Source organism: Aptenodytes patagonicus, chromosome 19, assembly GCF_965638725.1.
Source record: "Aptenodytes patagonicus chromosome 19, bAptPat1.pri.cur, whole genome shotgun sequence".
In the NCBI taxonomy this organism is placed as follows: Eukaryota; Metazoa; Chordata; class Aves; order Sphenisciformes; family Spheniscidae; genus Aptenodytes; species Aptenodytes patagonicus.
Genome location: NC_134967.1, coordinates 2,274,017 through 2,294,719, shown reverse-complemented (window position 1 = coordinate 2,294,719; position 20,703 = coordinate 2,274,017). Strand labels below are relative to the sequence as shown.

Sequence of the window (20,703 nt, the reverse complement as noted above, 5' to 3'; positions counted from 1 at the left end):
GACAGATTCATTTGCATATACCCATGTGTGCATGTATAAGCACAGCTATCAGAGGAATGTTGCCGAACTCAGACCTTCCGTGCGAAAACTCTAAAGGTTTTAAGAAGCTTAAATCCTTCTAAATGAAAATTATACAAGGAAAGGGTAGATTTGTCTTGTAGATGGAGATTCAGAATAAAGACTGCTCCGTCTGTGCCTGGTCTTTAACATAGTGCTTTACATGCCTGAATCTTCCTTCCACTGGCTTTATTCCTTTCAAGTTCTTACGCGGTGCCCTAGCCACCTTCTTTTTATGACCTTCCTCCTTAAAGCGCTTCTGCATATAAAAGGATAAACGGAATGATTCTTGTAACTATAGGCTGGTTAGCCTGATGTTGGTACCAGGTATGATCCTGATAAAGGTGCCACAGATGTGGCCAAAGGATGGACACATAATTAATGCTCATCAGTGCAGTTGCATTAAATTGATGATAATTTTTTTTCTGGAAAAGGGAGGTGGGTAATAACGTGAAAGCGAGAACAATGACGTTGTTTTAGTCTCTTTGACGGCATGAAATAGTGCTATATGCTTTGTAGCCCAGACTGTACTGTCAATCCAAAGCAATGATGATACGGGGAGCTGTTGTCTGGCAGGATGTTTCCTTTGGGACAGCATGTGTTCTTACGTGTGATATTTTCATCGGTCGTGTGCTGGAGTCAGCTTGCTTTATCTAGCAGTTAAGTGAAGAATTTCAATAGGAAACAATGCGTGCAGAGCATATATGGGAGGTAATGGAGACTGAAGGGGCTTGAGAGTAATAATATGTAATTGGAAAATGAGAATTCCGGTGCAAAGCTGTAAATAGTGGTGTGGTCAATGCAAGAAAAAATTGTTTCGTGGCTGGAGAGCAATTTCAATCTTTTCTAAGCGTGATCAGACTGTGAAAGGTTCAGGAAAATCCATGGTTTTGGTTCTTTGGCGTGCATCAGGTACCTGTGTTTAATTGCTGGAGCCTTGGTCTGTAGGTTCCTTGATCAGAGACTTCATCTTTGTGTGTACAAAGCCCTGGTCGTGGTACAAAAATGCGTTTCCTGGTATGCCAGTTTTAAGAAGCAGACTATTCCTTGCCTGTGTAAAAATGTATTAAAAAATCTTTGCATGGAAGAGCATAACAGCCTGCATTTCTGAGTGAGGTTGAGTAAGAAAATCTTCAGTCTGCTGCTGAATTCCTTGTTAGTTTCTTGCTAATTCTTTGTGTTCTCCCTTCCCCTGCAGGAAGAAAACCTGGGAAACTTGATCCATGAAACAGAGTCTTTCTTTAAAACGAGAGACAAGGAATACCAAGAAACAATAGGGCAGATAGAGGTAAGGAAGTTATTGTTCATGACAATATGAATTGTTTCTAGCGGACGAAAACATGCGCGGTGTTCTGGTCCAGTATACCCATGGAGGAAAGGTGCAATGTCTACATATCTAAGAATGCAAAAGCGTTTTCCTTTGACATACCCTTGTGATTTTTTTCTAAATACCATTCTCTATACAGCCCTATTATTGAGTAAGCATAAATCTGTAGCTGGTGGAGAGAGAACCTTCAGAACAAAGAGAATAAAAATGTATTATTATTCATTTTTTTCCCCATTTGTCTTGCATATCCACCACCACACTGGGAAATGCTTTACAAGATGTGGCCTCAGAGGTTGCCAGGCACAAGAGCTGTAGCTTCTCAAAGTCTTTGCCCTGCCTAGAATATGCTTTCATTAATTACTGCATGTGGACAAACAAGATGCCAAGCAGCAGAATAAACTTGAGGGCTGTTTAAAAACAGTGTTGAGCTCTGATTAAAATACACTTCAGAAGCTGATGAATACATTGGCAGTCTACAACACAGAGGTTAAGCATATATTGTGCGGATGTTTTGGATTGGCTCTGGGCAGCTTTAGCATCCCCACCAGTATGTACACTTGAGTGAAGCTGGGAGAAGCTGCTAGCAACTCACCTTGGGCTGATTATTTTCTCTTATTTCTTAAAGCTGGAATTGGCCACGGCCAAGAGTGACATGAATCGCCACCTTCATGAATATATGGAAATGTGTAGTATGAAAAGGGGCCTGGATGTACAAATGGAAACCTGTCGTAGGCTTATCAAAGGCTCAGCTGACAGGTAATAAGATATTACCATTCTGCCTGGGGTGCTTCAAGAATTTATTTTGCTCTTGTTTCCTGCCAAGTTGTCTAAAGGCAATAGTATCATTTTGTCCTAAAGCTTTGTCCTCTGTAGATAATCTTGTTTTGTTCAGGGTCAAATATCAGTCTTAAAAGGAACCCTGTAACAGTGTATAGGTTCCTACACACAGTAACACTTTTAAGGTTTCAACACCTATTAGTGAAAACAGGGGTGTCACCATAGGACTGTATAAATGGACTTACCTCCTTTTCTAGCTTGGATGGACGCTTAGTCTTAGTGTCATAGACCTGGAACTCTGTAAAACAAACAAACCAACCCCCAAATTATATCTTGACTGTGGACTTGTATGAAGAACTTGAGTTTCAATCTTCTCACGTGTTAAGATCGCTCTACCATGAGGGATTTTTCTTATCTCTTGCTTGCCCCCAGTACACATCCTGGCTTAAAAGAAGATGATGATAAACTTTTCTTGAGTTTTCAAGACTGTACGTATTATGGATGATGAGAGTCTCTGTAGGATGTTCATTGGACTTAGTTTCCATTTCCCCATCCGTAAACCTAAGGCAGCCTTTTTATAGGAGATGGCAGGGGTGGGCTGGCAGCACACGAGATGCTTAAGTTTACTACTGATATTTACTGTAAACCCAAAGTTTAATGTTAATGAAGGACTTTTTCACTTCCCAAAACAATTTAAAGTGACCATTTTCTTTAAAGGTTCGGGGTTTTTTTTCTGTCACTGATACTTAATTTTCTGTCTAAACCTTTCTCTGAATTTTTCTACAGAAATTCTCCATCTCCCAGCTCTGTAGCCAGCAGCGACTCAGGAAACACAGATGAAATTCAGGATGAGTTGGACAGAGAGACGGATGTGGAGCCCATGGTCAGCTGATACGTAGTTGGAGCATTCCAGTGAAAGGGAAGATACAAGAAAAGATTAAAAAACAGTACACTGATGGGGGGGGGAAAAAAGGACTTGTAAGCCCTTGCACAGGGTTTCTAGGGACTCATTCCTACACCCATCCCCACCCAAGGATTGGTGCTGTAAATTTCTATTGTTATACAAATCATAAATGCAGAGTCCTCTGAGAAAACATGGTGTTTTAATTGTGCCTTTGCCCCAAGCTGAGCCACTTTGAGCTCCAGTGGAATATTAATAGCAGGTGTTTTTATAAAAAATATTATTTAAAAAAAAATATCTGATAGCAGCAGAGAATGGTGCTGCAAAGGCTCTGGGTATTTCAATAAGCTTCTGGTTTTATTGAACTGCTGCACTGATTGGCAAAAGGAACACTAGCAAAATGAGAAGCGAACTCAAGTCAATTACGGTACAATTACCAATGTCTGGCACAAAAAAGAATGCCTCCAAATTGAACTGTAAACATTTAAAAATAATAGCGGGTTTAGAAGACAGCTTTTAGGATTAAGCAGTTATACAATATTAAAAGGAATTTCTTCATTCAATCTTTTGGGGTGAAGGAGCCTTTGAGATTTGTACAAGCTTTCTGCTAGACTCCAGAATCTGAAGAAGCAGGTCTCAGCTCGGTGGCAAAGCAGGTGGACAAAGGAGGGTTCAGTGGGGTGGGACTATCACTGATAAACTACTATGCAAAAAAAAAAAAAAGCTCGCCTTATTTATATGGAATGTTTGGTCCCTGCTGGGCTACAGTTATCTCTTGGGGAAAGGAAAGCTAAAAACACATTTGCACATGTTAGTTATCTGTAGAGCTTCTTTTGAGGAGGAATGTCATATTACAATGCCTTTGTTTCCAGTGATTGGATTAAGAGGGGAATCAGCCCTTCAGTTCCCATGTTGTTTTGTGTTTTCTTTTTTCAGGTTTTTTTTTTTTTAAACCATAGTGTTTGCAGATTTTACTTCGCTGACAGGGAGATAACTCCATTTTATGCTGCTTTCATGATGTCTTTAGGGTGGCATAGTTGAAGCATCTGGATAAACTGACATGTGGTGGTATAGATGAAGGCTTGAGACATGACACTGGGAGAGTTCCAGACCACTGTTCTTCAGAAAAGCTGAACGTCTGAAAATACCGTAATCCTTTTTAGGGCGTAGTAAAATGAATCCCAAACTATTGCTGCCCTAGAATTAGGGAAGAACAGCCATGTGCTTTCTCTGTGAGAAAGTGAGAAGACCTAGGCTTTGTCAATCTTTCTGTATTTTTACACAGGAGAAAGCAGCATCAAAAGTCAGATCACTTGGTGGTATTTGAGGAAACTCTGGCATCATCAAGCTGTTCATGGTTATTAATAGGAATTGTAGCACCTCAGCCAGGTAAAAACAGGGTATAAACCTCAGCCAATAATTTTTTGTTTGTTTTTAGACCAAGATTGAAGGTGTAGTTAATACTGCCTAAAGGTAGCTGTGTAGTTAACTAGCAGTTGCAAGACTTGGAGTAAATACCAAATGTATTTTTTTTTTCCTGCCAGGAAGCTTAGAAACTGCTATGTAGAGCAGTGCTAGGACTGGACAGGGAAATAACCTGATTTAAGCACCCTCTCAGTGTTAGGTAAAGGTAAGCTGGCCAATCTTTTTAGCTTCCTAAGTATTGTTTCCAAGCCTCTCTTACGTATTGATCTGAAATCAGCGGGGTTGCATTGTAAGCATACAGCCAGTATAGATCAGTGTTGCTTTCTTCCAAAAAGAGCACAAGTGTCTCAGCAAATGGCGCGTTCCTGGGCAGAAATGCCTCTCCATCTTGCGCAGCTCTGCAGAGGGGCAGGACCTCAGAGGGTTTCTGCTCGCACTGTAACTGTGGGTCCAGTAATGTCTTCTCAATTTGACTTTCCTGTGTCGCTGCCTGGAGTTTCAGCGCTGTTCAGATCCGTCTCCTGCTTGGACATGATGGTGCTTTTAGGCCACATCAATCAAATGGGGCTCCCTGTGTTTTTCAGAGTTAGGGGGGAGTACTGGGATGATCCATCTGGATCCACAATGTGGAGGCCACAATCCACAATCAGTGGCTTCTGTCCAAGAAAATAGATCCAAGGATATTCTTGTGGTTTCCTTACCGATTGAAATAGTCAGTGCAGTTATTCATAGAGTAGCTAGGAACTTCTTGGTTCTTGTGGTGTGGGTTAGGGGCTTTTTCAAAGCCTGTTTCATCGTGTAGACGTAGATAACTTTTCTCTGGAGAAGAAATCTTATTCCAAAGTGCTCATTCCTATTATTTCTTAGGTGGCCAAAGTGGTAAATGTCATGTTCACTAGGGCTGCAAGCTGGGGTGGGTGGGTGGGGGCAAGAGATGATATTTTTTGAGGGGGCTGGGACTGCATGTTTTCAATAAAGTACTCTCAAGGTTTTCAAGCCTGTATGAACTTCAGCTGCTAATATGTAGTTTCTCACGAGGCTGAGAAACCATCTGCCAAAGCTGAGTGTCTGTAATGCTTTAGTGACTTTGGTGGAGGCATTGTTAAGCAATCTACTCGCACAGTGAATCAGCCTCGTCAGAGGCTGTCGTTCAGCTGTCCTCAATTATGAAATGCTCTTTGGTACTGGAGAAGCTGAGCAATTTTAATGGCTGTCCGGCTTAGCTGCTGCTGTTGTGGGTTGTTTTGGTTTTTTTTCTCTTTAAAACTCAGTGTCCTAGTAGGAAAAAGGCTGAGTGTTCTTGAAACTAGTAGCTGGTATGTTGAGGGTAGGAAAGAATATCCTCAGTTTGACAGCGGGAGCCAAATGAGGAAGCAGAAATCGAGCTGTCGAAACAAGCTGGCTGTAACCTACAGTTTATCTCATAGCCATAATTATGAGGAGCATCTGTAACAGGGATGCATTTGTTGGTAAGTGTAAGGGATGTGGGTCTATAGTAGAGGGTATAGAAATAATGTGTACGATGGTGATGTGTATGACAGTAAATTATCATGGTTGTTGGTGTCTGTTTCTTATAACCATATGTAATCCATTTTTAAAGAAGAAACGGTGTTTTCATACTTGGGATTGGGGTTTTATTTTCTTTTAGGCTGTATAGGACTTGGTGGATCAGCCTTTTGGGAGTTAGGAGGGTTGGTCCTTGATAGTTTCCCTAGGAGGTCTTTGGTTTAGTTTCAAGCGATGCTGCTGATTTAGCTGACAGTGGTCCTGTTCCGTTTGCGTTTAACCACTCTGTAGAAACCAGATCAAAAGCTTGCCAGAAAAAAAACGGTGAAAATGCTGGAAATGATTTTGATGACCTCTTTCTTTTTCCTTTGTAAAGCTGTAAATACTTTATTTTTGTTTTCTATTCTTAATGCGGTGTCATATTGACACTTTTTTAGACTTACAATCAGAAAATCCTCCTCATTGTTTCTCATTTTTTAAAAGGGGATTTCAAGGAAGCAAATTTTTTTGCTTGTTAGCAGTGTAATAATAGATCAAATTCCTAAAATGGGTTTGTACAAAAAATGTTTTCAGTAAACAAATGGCAGTTGCTTTTGTGGATGCATGTTCAAAAATGTCCAAAGAATAATGTGGTACAGTTTTTCAAAGACTTAGTAATTATTGTATTAGTTCACACAACGAAAAAACAAAATTCTTTAAAAAAAAAAAAGTGTCTGGGGGGGGAATGTAATGAAACTCATCTAAGCTAAATGTGTAATCTATTTATAAAAAACACAGTATATATTCTATTTTTATTAGAGGTTTTTAAAGTGCAAACAGAATTCTGTTAGCAAATGCAATTGTTCCCTTGTAAAGTATCTTCTGCTCTGACGGGACTCCGAATTCTCACACGGTTTCAAGCGGCAACATGGAAACAATCCAAGAGGTATGGCTGTGAAGCACTCGCCCATCGCTTCCTCGGAGCAAGAGACGGGGGAAAGAACAACAGGTTAACAGCTCTTCTGCGACTGCAGAATTATTGCTGTTTCCCCTGTTGTGGTGGTTTTTTTTTCTTCCCCTGACTGTGAGGCCTTCTGCTGGAGAGGGTAAGGACCTCGTTTGCTCCCCTAAATACCGGGGGTGATTGCAGCACAGTAGTCTTAAAATCTGCCCCAAAGTGGGTTTTGTGTCCTACCTGGTTGGAAGATAAATTGTGTTTGTCTACACCGGTATAAATTGGAATTAACTTGATGAAACAAAATAATAGATCGGAATCGTGCCTGAATATAGATCTAAAGCTGCTAATATGAGATACATATTTTTTTTTTTTTGCATAACCATTCCTGCCAGCGAAAATACAAGTTGGGTCATCAGTCCAAGGTTGGCTGAGGAAAAGCCACGGCGATCGGTGGGTGCTCACAGCCATGCCACAGCGCTGCGGTCTCTGTAAAGCAGCTATTTCCTTATGTTTCCCTTGGCTCTGGAAAAATGTGGAAGAATGTTTGTGTTGGAGCGCACGAGGAAGAGAATTGCAATACTGGGAAGTCTCTGATTGTGTTTCACGTTTGATAGTGCTTCATTTTAGAGCTGAATGTTCAAAGCACGATTTATTACAGCAAAATTAAGAAATTATAGTGCTTCCATGGTGTAATAATACCCTGATGAGGATTTTCCACGGGTTGCTTCAGGACTTCTGGTTTTTTATTCTTTTGCACTGGTCCAGGACTTGGTTGCAGGGGAACACACAGGTTTTAAAAATGTTTGCCTTCAGCGTTAAGTCACCCAAATGCTTGATTTTTAAGGTTTTAGTAGAATGCAACTTCTGTCAGTTTGAGTTTTAAATGAGAAATCGGCAATCAAGGCAGCGCATAGTATCCTGGTGTTAATAATGCTGGGTGTAGAGGTGAACTAGAAACACTACCTGCCAAATTCTTAATTCAATCCCTTGCCAACCCGTTTCTGGAGAGGGGAGCACTGAAGGCTTGAACCCAAGTCTTTGGCAGAGCAGTGAAGAAACACTTGATTCTTTCTTTTTGTCTGTTTTTGTGTGTAGTTCAGTGTCTTAAGACCTTTCCGCACTTGCGGGAGCCTTTCCAAGCTTCTCTTTTGAAGAAGCAACAAATTGTGTTTAAGAAGTGGGTATTTGATGCTTCTAGAAATCAGGATTCCCTCCTAATTTGAGGCACTCCAACAGTGAAGCACTTCTGTAAGCAAAGGTGGTGCTCGTAGGTCTGGCTGGCTCCATCTTTGGAGGAAATAATGATGATAATGCTTAAAACAAATCCTGGGGTGGCTTCAAACCTGCGTTATTTCCATGGCAGAACACCCCGGTACCACTGTGCCACAAACCCAACGCCTGTGGTTTGTCGGCTGCCCAAACTGACAATCCCTGCGCAGATTTCACCTGAAATCCTAAATTTTCTTTTTTTTTTTTTTTTTATTCGAGAAGGTTGAGGAGGATTAAAAGCCTGGTCACTAGACACACTTCTTGTGTAACGTGGTTTCACCAAAAGAGACACGCAGTTCAGTCCTTAAAACACCTTACCTGCGGCTAAAGTGTACGTAGCTAAGTTCTGCCAAAAATGATTATTTATTATTTAATGTGTTTAAGTGGAGGGTATTGATGACTCTTTCCCCATGCTGTGTCACTTCTTGTCAGTTCCTCTTAGGTCATGTAAGAATTTCTTTTATACACATTAAAACAGACTACTGATCAGTGTGGAAATGAACCTGTTTACCGTACTGTTGTAAATATTGTGCTTTATATTCTGTATATTAGCTTCTTTTAAAGAAAAAGACTTAACTGATGATGCTATTTGATCTCTGGTGAGGAAAGGATGAACCAGCTCCCAGGCTGGCTCCGGAGTCGAGATGTAAATCGATTTCCTCTGTGGCTGGAAGTCTGTCCTGGGTATTTGCAAGCAGACCAAATGGTACACGCACTTACTGGCAGTGGATTTCGGACCATCAAAGGCTTCGGAAACCTAATCCACTTTCGCAGGGGCACCGAGAACCACCCGCAGCGAGAGCCAGAAGCATTCGCACTCCTCTGAGTTCCAGCGGATTATCACCATTTTCCTTTTTTAGTGCCAAAACCAACTCCACCGACCCCTTCCAGGTCTGCTCTCTGACTTCCCCGTAGACAGCTCTGGTCTCCCATCCCGCCTCCGTCCGTCCGTCCCCGGCCGCGCTGCCCCTCCGGAGCGGTTCATCCTTCCTCGCTCGACCCACCGGTCGCGTACCCCACAGGCTTCTCTGCGCACAGGGGCGTGCGGGAGCTTGTCGATGAAAACGGGTTACAGTCATTCTCTGGTTACAAGGAAAAAAACAAACAAAAAAATCCTATAAAATAAATACCCAACTCCTGCTTAATGTCTGTGTCCGTTAATTCTTGGGTTGCAAAAACCCTTTTAGGGCGAAAGCTTCGTGTGCCTTTGGATCCAAGGCGGGGGGCGACGCACCTTCCTCTCTCCCTGGACCTCTGCCCAGGGCTGGGCAAGGGAATTTAGGGGTCCCAAGATACCCCAAGCCCCCCCCCCCCCCCCCAACAATTAGGATCTTACAGCTGCCGCTCTTAAAGTGCCGATACCCTTTCTGGAAATAAAAACACCCCATGCAAAAACCAGCCTCCTGCTGGCCCCGTGCCCCCAGCACGTTTTAACCCCGTTTTGGGTTAAAATCCCCTTTATTTTTAATTTTCGGTTCCTGAAGGGCACGGGCGCAGCCCCCTTCAGCTGGCTTCTCTCTCTCTCTCTCCCCACACAGGTCCGCTCCCGGAGGCGCCGCCGAGGCCGGGACCCGCCGCCAGCCCCCCCGCCCGCAGGCGAAGCCGCCTCCTTCGGCTTGGTTGTTGGTTTGGGTTTTTTTTTTTGGGGGGGGGGGTTTGTTGTTTGGTTTTATTTTTTTTTAATTTCTTTTTTTTTTTTTAAATTATTTTTAGCTCATCCCAGCGCCCCGCCCCCTCCCACGTGCCGCGGCGCGCGGCCGCCCCGTTGGCCGGGCGCAACCACCGCCGCGGGGGGTGGGTGGACGGGGACGGGCGGGGACGCCCCACTCCCGCCCCACGGGGGGAGGACGGGGACACGACACAAACGCCCCGCAGCCCCACGCACAGAGAGTGCGCGGGTGTGGGGCCGCTCGGGGAGCAACCCGCTTCCCTCCCTCTTTTTTTAATTAATTTTACGGTTTTGTCTCCCCCCCCCCGCGGTGGGTTGGGCGCGGCCGTGGGCCGGGGAGCGCGGCGGGGCCGGGATGTGGCGGGCGCTGCGTGGGCTGCGGGGCGGCGGGTGAGTGTCCGGGGGGGGGGGGGGGTGTCCCTTTCCCCTCCCCACCCCTCCGCTCCACTGTCCCCTTGGGGGGGGGTGGGGGGGGGCTGCCAACCCCGAGCAAAACCCCGTCCCCCAAACCCCACCCGAAAAGCCCTTTCTTGCAGCATTTCCGCGCGCGGCGGGGTGTTGCGGGGGGAAAACCCCTCGGGGGGGCTGCGGCAAGGGCAGCACCGGGGGCCCCTTTGCCGTGCGTTGCCTTTACTCGCTTTTGCTGGCCCAGCCGTCCCTTGCTTCTCGCCGGGCACCTTCCCCGCTGCCAAGCGCAGGCTCTTCCTCCCCTTCTTTACGGTTTTTGCCCTTTTTTGCCCTTTTATTTTTTTGGGGGGGGGGGCGGTACTGCCGCGATGGGCAATTGAATGCTCAAGCGGGGTTGGGAAACGCGTAGCCTGAAGCTGCCAAGGCCCGGCCGCTCGCTGGAGCGCGCAGAGCGTGCCAGCCCGGCTTTTGCCCCCGCAGCCTGGACTTTGCCAGGAGCTGGCGGCGCGTTGGGGTGTTGGAGCAAACCGGATCGATTCGGAGCTTGCCCTGCACGTCGTCCCTTAGAAATGCCTTTTCCAGCGCCTTTTTCGTAGCAAAGAGAAGGGAGAGGTGGATGGGAGCTACGTCCAGGCTCGGTTCCCAGCTCTGGCATCGTCATCCGACAGGATGGAGCACGGGCGTGATAACGCGGTGCGGTGCCTGGGCGCGCGTAGCTGGTTTGGCCAGGGAGCGTGGCGTTAAGTGATAGAACACGTGTTACTTGGAGGTCGGGGCGTGGAGGGAAGGAGGAAACCGGGGGGGGGGATCTCAGCGTCCGTTTTGCTCCTCTCCTAGGCGGAGATGGCAGCACCGCTCGGCCATCGAGGTGACCAACGAGCCGATCCTCGAGTTTAAGCCAGGGAGCCCCGAGCGAGCAGCGCTTCAGAAGGTACCACCGCAGGGGATCAGGCTTTTTGGGGGTCTTTAAGGTCACGGTTTGCGCTTCTGGTGCTGCGCGGCAGCCCCAGGCTCTTTGCTGGTGGGGGGGGACGCCCCGTCCTGCCCAGCTCCCACTCCTCTTTGGGGACAGTGGGGAGTTGTAACTCCTGTCCCCGTCCCTCCAGCCCGCGAGCATCCCGTACCCGGGGGACCGAAGGAAGCCTGTCCCCAGGTTTCCCTTTGCTCGTGGGGCTGGCGGGGAGGACGGAAGGAGAGGGGGGGTGGCTGGTGGAGGTCTGCGTGTGCAGCTCTCACCACGGTGCTCTCCTCCTCCTCTCGCTTAGGCGCTCGCCGACCTGAAGGGCAAGACAGAAGCCATCCCGTGCGTGATCGGGGGAGAAGAGGTGTGGACGCCGACGGTGCGGTACCAGCTGTCGGTGAGTTTGGGGAAAAACTTCTTTAACAAGTGAGAACAGAGCAGGGGGACGTACCCGGCAGGAGGGAGGTCTGTCGGACTGGTAACTACGGAGGCTTTTCTTCTCTTTTCAGCCATTTAATCATGCGCACAAGGTGGCCAAGTACTGCTATGCCGACAAGGTGAGCGCGTCTCATTGCCCTCCCTCTTCTTTTTGTTTTTTTCGGGGGGTAAGCAGCAGCATTTCGCCTGGGTTTAGCGAGCCTTATCTCGCAGCGGGGTTGCGAGGCTTGCAGCGTGATGCGCTTTGAGATTGCTGGTGAGAAGTCTGGATGAAACGCAAATCGCTGCCCAGATTGTGAGCAGGGAGGCTCCAGGGGTGGGTGTTGGCTTTCCAAGTCCCAGGGGTCCTGGAACAAATCGGTGCTGGGAGCTATGAATTTGGGGTTGCAGTGGGAAAATGGCTGCCGTGGTTTGTGTCCGGGGATGGATGGCCACTCACCTTCCCCTCCGACCTGGTGACGGAGAGGCGGTGGGTTCCTCCTTGCTGCCTTTCCCCTTTTCTTCCGCAGGAGCTCATTAACAAAGCTATTAACGCTGCCTTGGCAGCGAGGAAGGAATGGGACCTGAAACCTGTCCAGGACCGAGCCCAGATCTTCCTGAAGGCAGCTGACATGCTGAGTGGCCCGAGGCGAGCAGAAGTGCTGGCCAAAACCATGATCGGGCAGGTAAGGGAGATGCGGGATTGACCCAGCAGATAGCTGGGGTGAATGGGAGGGAATCTGGGGAGCCAGGAGCCAGGGAAGCAGGGCAGGAAGAGCTGCCAAGGTATTTTTTGGCGTTGGGAATGGCTGTGTTGTTACAAGTGCCCGTAGCTGTGCTGCGAGGGGAAACAGGCTGATCCTAAAGCCGATCCTTGCCTCTTTGCTGAGAAAGAAGGGAGGTGAAGCTGGGAGTCCTCAAGCTTCATGAGAACAGGATCAACTGATGTGGGCTGCGATTGTCAGGGTTTACTCTTGCGAAACGCCCCAGCAGCCCTGGCTCTCCCAGGGGAGGCTGTGGGGGATCACGGGTGGATGTGACGTCCCCAGGCGCAGGCACGGGCTGCGTTTGCCTCTGCTCGGTGCAAAGGACGCATGGCGGGATGGGGGCCTGCAGGAGGCCACATCTTTTGGAAGTGAGCACGTGGGCTGTGTGAGAGAGGCAACCCACAAACCGCATCTGGATGCGCCGTGCTGCACCGCTGCGGCTCATGGCTGCTGCATTCCGCCCCCCGCCTCCCCTCAGTGCTTTTATTTGATGCGGCCTCTCCTGGCAGGGTAAAACAGTCATCCAGGCAGAAATCGATGCTGCTGCGGAGCTGATAGACTTCTTCCGATTCAATGCCAAGTACGCCCTGGAGCTGGAGAACAGCCAGCCCATCAGCGTGGACGTCAGCACCAACAGCATGGTCTACCGGGGGCTGGAGGTGAGAGGCTGTCCCCCTGCTCGGGGAGCTCCCTTTTTTGCCCCAAGCTGTGGTGTCACGCCACGGTGAGAGGAGGCACCGCACTCCCACCGGTCTTTTTTCTCTCCCACCCGCAGGGTTTCGTGGCAGCCGTCTCTCCCTTCAACTTCACGGCGATCGGTGGCAACCTGGCAGGGGCTCCGGCGTTGATGGTGAGTGTTGTCGTGGTGGTTAAGGAGAGCCAGGGATGGAGAGGACAGTCAGGAGGAAGGCTGGGAGGGGGACCCAGTCTCTCTGAGGCTGCGGTTTGCCTGGTCTGGGATCCGCAAGGAGCAAATTTGGCCTCCCTGGTTCTCTGGTGCCGTTCAATAGGACACACCTGGGCCCCTGCTTCTGTTGGGCCCCTTGAATTCAATCAGCTGTCTTGCAATTAGACTCCCATGTCTTTAATTACAAGGAGTCATTCTGCTGGCTGGATTTTAGACCTGTCCACCGACGGACAGGTGTGATGGGAGAAGCGTTGGAAAAGGAAAAACTGCCCAAACCTGCTCTTCTGGGGTTTTTATTCTGAAGCAAGGTGTCTTTTCACTCCTAGGCTGGGCTTTAGATCAAGAGAAGGTCAGGGTGCTGCAGGAGGGAGGGGAGACGAGAAATAATACGGCAGGGTTTTGTTTTCCCGCACGGTGCTTGCTCTGTGAACGGGGCTTCAGGGTGCTGTTGTGACACGAAAGTGTAATCAGTTTGTAATTGCTCAGGTTCCTCTTGGAGGACACTTTCTGGGCACAGCGGGTGCGTTAGGGTGAAGGTAGGAGAGAGCGGGCCGTGGCCCTGGCATTTAGCACTGAATCGGGAGACAGGAGATCCTGGCAGACATGAAAGATGGTCCAAAAAAGTCAAAGTACCGGTAAACAGCATTTCTGTACATGTCCCACCCCAATGTGCCCGTCGAGCACGGGGCCTTTGCAGGGTGAGTTCTGGGGAGAGACTGTAATAACCTGATGAATTTGGGCCAGGATTAATTAATCTATTGACGCACTGGAAAAAAACCCACAAATTGTCCTGAGCTCTTTACTAATTAGGCTCAGATTTCATCCTGGCACCAAGGATGGTCCCTCCAGCAGTAGTGTCCTGTGTTGGAGGTGGAAGAGGCTGCGATAAGGGAGGACACCAAGCTTTTAATTTGGGGACATCACATTTTAAAGCACTATTCAAGGCGAAGCATTTGAACCTGTCGGTTTTGTAGGGGAGGAGTGGGGAGAAGGAAGGGAGAGGGTGAAGCTAACGCGGAGCCGGGAGGTTTCTGGGGGGAGGGAGATGCGTTCCTCCCACCCCGGGATTTGAGGAAGGTCATCGGCTTTGGGGCATTTGATGATAAACTCATCCCAAAACGGACGAACCTTGCTGGGATGGGGCAAGCCCGTGCTGGCAGGTCTGGGTGAACTGTTTGGGGCATCCTGCAGTGCATCCACCTCTCCCTCCTCGAGCGTGACGATAAATTCCCACCGGGCTGCTGCAGCGCGATGAAATCCCCCTGCTCGCCCTGGGCCTGGGCAAAAGGGAGCAGGGCGTCAGCGGGTGACTTGAAAAGCTCAGCAGCAGGTGGTACCCGGAATTGAATTTAGGAGAAAATGGTACTTAATAGGTGGATATTAATTAGACCCCCAGTGTTTTAGTCACCACAGTGCGCTTCCCAGGGGATTAAACATTGCTCTTGCCTAACTAGCTGGAGAGATCAACGCAGTTAATGCCATTGCGGCGTCGGGAGCGGGATTTCCTCGGGACCGGAGCAGTTGCTGCACCGCACCGGTATCCAGGCTGCCGGGCATGCTGTCTCCGATCGTGGCCTGAGTTAGATTTCCCGGTTGCTTGGAGATTTTTTTGCAGAGTGTGGTTTAGTTTTCTCACCGTTTGGAGTGGGAGGATTAGGGGGGGCCAGGAAGGAGCTTTGCCCGCACTGCGCGTCCCTGGAAATCAGGTGCCTGGTTGAGACAGAGTCCGAAAATTCCCCTCCTGCTCCCCCGGGGCTGTGACCCTGTTGCACGGTCACGTGCGGTGGGGGCCAAGCAGTGTGACGGTTGACGCAGGGGAGGTCACTGGGCCTCCCGTGGCCCCGCGGGCTGCGCACGGAGCCGAAGGGAGGACGGTGGCACGGAGCCAAAGGGGTGGGGTGCCCCCGCCAGCCTTTTAGCGCTGTGTTTTCCAGCCAGTTGTGCTGTTTGCTTGTGCACGATTAGTCCGGGCTTGAGGTTTTATTTCACTGCTTCGGCTGGCACAGACGTCTGCTGGGTCGTGCTCAAACCCGGTGGCAGCGAGTGACAGCACTTGTGATGTCGTAAGCACGTTTCTTAGCGGCGCCATCCCATTCCCCGAGACATAAAACAGGTCCGCATTTCGCAGCTCCTCTTAGGGAAGGCAAAACTCGCAAGGGAGGGTGTGAAAGGCTGGCACAGCCACCCGGTGGTGTGAAAGGGGAGGATTTTTGTGACCAGGGCAATCACACTCCTTTTCAAAGCCAGTGCTTGGGGTAAAAGGTAGGTGTGAATCACCCAAAGGTGCCGTTGCTCGGGTCCCATCTGCTGTGGGCTGCGGGACAGACTTTTGCCGGAGCATTTAAGCGTTGCATTCCTGTGTTTGGGCTGAAGCCTTTCCTCGTGTGCTGACTTTCTCCTCTCCCCCAGGGAAACGTGGTCCTGTGGAAGCCCAGTGACACTGCCCTGCTCTCCAGCTACGCCGTCTACAAGATCCTCCTCGAAGCCGGGCTCCCTCCGAATGTCGTGCAGTTCGTGCCGGCGGATGGGCCCGTGTTTGGAGACACCGTCACGAGCTCCGAGCACTTCTGTGGGCTCAATTTCACCGGCAGCGTGCCGTACGTTGGGGAGGGGAGCGGCAGGGGGGGAGGGGGGGCAAGGAGCCGCTGGCTGAGACGACGCTGGGTCCTCGTCTGCCCGTGCTTTGAACATGCAGGACAGCGTTGAGTAGGGTAGCAGGCAGACAACCGGCCATCCTTACGCAACGTAATTAAAGTAGGGTTTTAAAACTGATTAAAAAAGTGTCTAACCAGGTTTTCTTGCTACAGGGAGCACTTTTAATAGCAGAGTGTTTCTGTTGCTAAACTCAAGGCACGGAGAATAGGTGAAGTTGCGTGTGACACTGCCCTGTCTCCCAGGGATGCTGTGATTTGGCTTAATGAACCGCACTGCGCTGGCGGAGTGATGCCAGCTCCGGGTAGATTTGCAAACTCGTGCTCTGCCCGCGCGTCGGGGCGTGTTAGCGACGCTGAGGGCCCCGGCAGCCCGCAACGGGCTATTAAACGCGGGGACCCCGCTCCACCGGTGAAGGACACGGTCTGATGAGCATCGTGCTTTAAAGGTGGGAAGCTCATAAATTCGTATTAGTGGCTGTGCCTCCTGGTGGGAGGTTATTAGCATTTTTATTGTTTTGCAGCCAAGGGGTTTGTCACAGTAAGGACTGAAGGGAAGGGGGGAAAGGGGAAGAACAGAAACTTCTGCTGGACGCTCGCTCCTGCGGTCTCCCCTGTGACACTGCAACAGTTTCTTATTTTTAAAACTAGGGGGTTATTGTGTAGTGCCATTGCTTTGAGACCTAGGGTCTCATTCTCAGCTAGCATCCCCTCTTCTGCTTGTAGGCGTCCCTTCTTTTGGGGATGGACGCAGGGGTTTGCTGGGGTCCCCCTCAGCAGGGCACATCACCCACATGTGCCTTTCCCAAGTGCCACCCCTGTGCAAAGGCAAGAGTGCACGAATCAGCTCCTCCTTTCTCTTCCAGAACTTTCAAGCGGCTCTGGAAGCAGGTGTCCGAAAACCTGGATCGCTACCGCAATTTCCCACGCCTGGCTGGAGGTAACTGCCACTTCTTACACCTTTTTTTTTGGGGGGAGAGGCCATGCAGGGGTGGGGGGTTCAGTTTCTCCCCTGCTCGGGGAGAAACTGAAGTGATGGCCAGGATTCCTCTCCTTGTCCAGAGAGCAAATGACACAGTAAATTCCGTCCTGTCCCAGTAAATTCCGTCCTGTCCACCCTCTGTGGCAGAAGCGTAAAGCTTGTTCGTCTGGGTGTGCTGGGTATTTGGAGGAGCTTACGGCACCAGCTCCCACCGGCACGGGATGGGCTTTTATGGTGGGGAGCTGGCACTTGGGCGGGAGGAGGTGACGCTCTGGGGTCGCAGAGCTTCCACGCCAAGTTTGGGAACTCGGGTCAGTCCCTTTTCCATCAGTTTGGTAAGCCTGCTCCAGCTCCTCGAGCTCTGGGGTTGCGCTCCCCGGGATCGTGGCACTGTCCCTGTTCCCTGAGGAACTGAGGGCCAGGCAGGGCGAGCGCTGGCCGAGCCCCTTGCAAGGGACCTGGCCGTAGCTGGTGCTTTTCGGAGGCGGCGCGGCCCTGACAACTCCTCACTTGCCTCTTTTCCTCCCCTCCTCTCCGGCACCAGAGTGCGGCGGGAAGAACTTCCACCTGGTGCACAGCTCGGCCGACGTGGCCAGCGTGGTGAACGGGACCCTGCGCTCGGCCTTCGAGTACGGCGGCCAAAAATGCTCGGCTTGCTCCCGCCTTTACGCCCCGGACTCGCTGTGGCCCCAGATCAAAGAGAAACTGCTGGAGGAGCACGGGAAGATCAAAGTGGGAGACGTGAGCAGAGCTGCCGGGCTGCTGAAGGGCTTTGCGGCTCAGCGGGTGGTTGATGGGATTAGAGACTGCGGTAACTGGCTACTAATTCCTATTGAACCGAGCTTTTTATCCACTGGTTCTCCCCACCACCGCCCCTCCGTGTCCCCCCCGCTTCATCTTTTTTTAGTGATTAGAAATTAACTTGTAGCCAGCGTCTGCAGGAAGGATTGTGTAAGTCGCTGAATACTGCAGACTAATTGAAAAGGGGTAGCTTGCGCCCTCGAACAGAGGTGTGTTTGGAGCAGGGGGGGAAGTGTTATTTGGGGAATTTCAGCTCCTCCTAATTTCAGAGTTAGCTTTTTGGCACAGTAGGTACTTACATTGTCTCCTTTCTGGCTTCCCACAGCCCGCCCAGGACTTTGGGACGTTTTTCTCTGCAGTGATTGATGACAAGGTGAGCTCACCTCTCCTGTTTCTACTAGTGCAAGAAGGTAACAAACACCGCCAGGCTTTCATTAAGTGTCAGGTTAAATGGGTTTTATTGCTTACAGCAAAGTACGAACATCAGTGATTAGTTAGAGCTGACTATCAGGCCTCTTTTGCTCCCTCCTGAAGTACTGCATGCCTTAGTCACTGCCCCTCTTGAAAAGTGGGTTATTTTGCTGAGAAATTCTCTCAGATGTAAGGTTCGGAATGCCCAGGACTGTATTTCCAGCTCCCACTCCTCCTGAGCTGGAAGAGTGCTAAGAGCAGCGTAGCCCTGAAAGGGATTGCCCAAACCTCCTTTTAGACCCCCAAACCCACACTCTTTATTATTTCCTTGTCTCAGTCTTTTGCACGGATAAAGAAATGGATCGAGCACGCCAAGAAGTCGTCCAACCTCACCATCCTGGCAGGAGGCGGCTGCGACGACAGCGTTGGGTACTTCATCGAGCCGTGCATCGTGGAGAGCAAAGACCCACAGGATCCCATCATGAAAGAGGTGAGAGCAGCTTGCGGGGAGGTGGCAGGAAAGGTGCAAAAGGGGCTGTAAGTCCCCATCCTGAGGTCTCCGCTGGACGCGCAGAGACGAGTTGACCAGTGCCGTATGGTAAGTTGGTGCAGGGATGTTCCTCCTCATCACGGTTTTAGCTAATCGGCTGCTGAAGCGCCCGCCGCTTATTTTTGGAGGCTGTCCCCACCGAGTGCTTTATTATTTTTTTTTTGCTCTACAGGAAATTTTTGGCCCAGTCCTCACGGTGTACGTCTACCCGGAGAAGCGGTACAAGGAGGTGCTGGAGCTCATCGACACCACAACGCCCTATGGCCTCACGGGGGCAGTCTTCGCCCAGGAGAAGTGAGTGCCAAAATCCCCGCTGCCTTGCGGCATCCCGAGACGGCAAAGATGCTTTTCCCCTTCTGGGGTGAACCATCCATCTGGCTTCTCTCCAGAGCCCTGCGCTGCGTGGTGAGGAGGAAAAGAAAGCGTTTCCCGCAAAGCTTACGCTGCTTTTAGCCCTCCTCCCGCTGAGGAGGGAAGGGGAGGCATCTAAGGTGGTTTCTCAGCCCAAAAACGCTTTTTCGGTGAGAAACTCTCTCGAAGGCGACATTTGGAGCATATGGGAGGAGGTGCACCCAACCCTCTTAAGCAGGAGGAGGGCTAAGAGCAGCGTAACCTCAAAGGGGAACCATCCTTAAGTTATAATCACCTTCATTTTGTAACAGTAAAACCTAAGAGGAGAAACAAGCTAAAAGAAAACAAAATTGGGATAATTTAATTGAGTTCTAAGTATGCACGACCCGTTTCAGTGTGTGTTAAACAGCGTGCAGTCCTGGAAACGTGTGCGAGGAAGCGCAAACGCGCTTTTTGCACAATTTTAATTGCTATAGAAGAAGGGTAGAGGCCTCGGCGCAAGTTTTTGCCCTTGCGTCGTGGTCACAGCCGTTTCTGTCCCTCCTCAGGAGAATCATCGACGAAGCCAGGAACCTTCTGCGCAACGCGGCCGGCAATTTCTACATCAACGATAAGTCGACAGGCGCCGTTGTGGCTCAGCAACCCTTCGGAGGCTCCCGCATCTCGGGTGAGACGAAAAACTCCTGTCTGGAGGCGGCACTTAACCTGCACGGCCGCGCGCTGAGCCGCATCCCCCTCGGGGCAAGTTCCCCATCCGCCATCTTGTGGTCACCGGCGCTTTTTTTCCTTCTGAAACAGGCACCAACGACAAACCTGGTGGCCCCCACTACATCCTGCGCTGGACGTCTCCCCAGGCCGTCAAAGAAACGCACGTGCCCCTGACGGACTGGCGCTACGCCTACATGCAGTGATGCCTTCTCCCGGGCCCCGCACCCGTACTACTGATCCTCAACGCACAGAGTGGCTTCGCAGCTACGACCTTAAAAAGCACTTAAATCTACTGATCTTTAACCCGACGAGCTTAGGTTTTATTTTTAAAGGAAAATTCTATTATTAAATTGTTAACTCAAAGTCCTCGTGGTTTTCTTAGTCATGTAAGCGTGCTTAGTTAATTAATTAAGGGGTGGCTGGAGGTGTGGTTGCAGAAGCATACCTGGACCAGGGTTCCCTTTCCCTTCCATTTTGTCCATCCCGAGCGGTCCAGCGCGGTTCCCTCTCGCTGGGGCTGAGCGTGCTGGGATTAAAGCGGGAGATGGGCATTAAGAGGCTGGCCCTGTCCCCATCACCTGTACAAAGCGGTGTCCTTCCCTTCTCTGTCCCCGAGGCCTCCTTTACCCTGGCAGAGCGTGAGCTGCACCAGCAGAACTCACTGGGAGTTAAGGGCTGCCTGTACCAGCCTTCTCGGGAGGTGTGGGAAGCCTGCCTTGTTTTAAACCAGAGATCAATGTGGTGGGAGCCCTGAGCCGTATTTTCTCCCCGTTCCTGAGCAAGAGCAAAGCCTCCAACACCCCCAAAGGTTTTTGATGTAGGAAGAGTCCTTGGCAGAAGGCGCGTTGTGCCGGGAGAGGGCGGCTGTGAGTGTGGTGCTGCTTAGAAATAAGTTTAAGCGCCTTACGAAGCCGAGGGCCG

At 50.1% G+C, this 20,703-nt stretch overlaps 2 protein-coding genes across 3 annotated transcripts in view; both read left to right on the top strand.

Moving 5' to 3' along the window:
• Positions 1–3,625, top strand: part of IFFO2 (intermediate filament family orphan 2) — a 37,966-nt gene extending 34,341 nt beyond the window's left edge. Inside the window, 3 exon segments of the mRNA XM_076356138.1 lie at positions 1,256–1,345; positions 2,010–2,140; positions 2,948–3,625. Coding sequence (XP_076212253.1) covers positions 1,256–1,345; positions 2,010–2,140; positions 2,948–3,053 — 327 coding nt within the window. The 3' untranslated portion in view covers positions 3,054–3,625.
• A 6,469-nt stretch (positions 3,626–10,094) lies between these two features.
• ALDH4A1 (aldehyde dehydrogenase 4 family member A1) lies at positions 10,095–20,145 on the top strand. Of its 2 annotated transcripts, none has more exons than XM_076356058.1 (15): positions 10,095–10,258; positions 11,114–11,207; positions 11,542–11,634; positions 11,747–11,794; positions 12,185–12,340; positions 12,931–13,080; positions 13,197–13,271; positions 15,738–15,925; positions 16,846–16,919; positions 17,506–17,702; positions 18,088–18,135; positions 18,511–18,663; positions 18,896–19,017; positions 19,623–19,741; positions 19,873–20,145. In XM_076356058.1, the coding sequence occupies exons 1-15, from the start codon at positions 10,224–10,226 to the stop codon at positions 19,983–19,985; spliced, it is 1,665 nt and encodes a 554-aa protein (XP_076212173.1). In that variant the 5' UTR covers positions 10,095–10,223; the 3' UTR covers positions 19,986–20,145. The 2 variants fall into 2 exon arrangements, with proteins under 2 accessions (XP_076212173.1, XP_076212172.1); XM_076356057.1 differs by lacking the exon at positions 10,095–10,258 and adding an exon at positions 10,785–10,969.
• The last annotated feature ends 558 nt before the right edge of the window (positions 20,146–20,703 follow it).

Bases quoted from the DNA above. Each gene is read 5' to 3' on its own strand.
- ALDH4A1 (XM_076356057.1), top strand. From the start codon at position 10,893: ATGGGAGCTACGTCCAGGCTCGGTTCCCAGCTCTGGCATCGTCATCCG. The intron at 11,795-12,184 runs GTGAGCGCGTCT...TTTCTTCCGCAG, and splicing joins AGTACTGCTATGCCGACAAG to GAGCTCATTAACAAAGCTAT. The intron at 18,664-18,895 runs GTGAGAGCAGCT...TTTGCTCTACAG, and splicing joins AGGATCCCATCATGAAAGAG to GAAATTTTTGGCCCAGTCCT.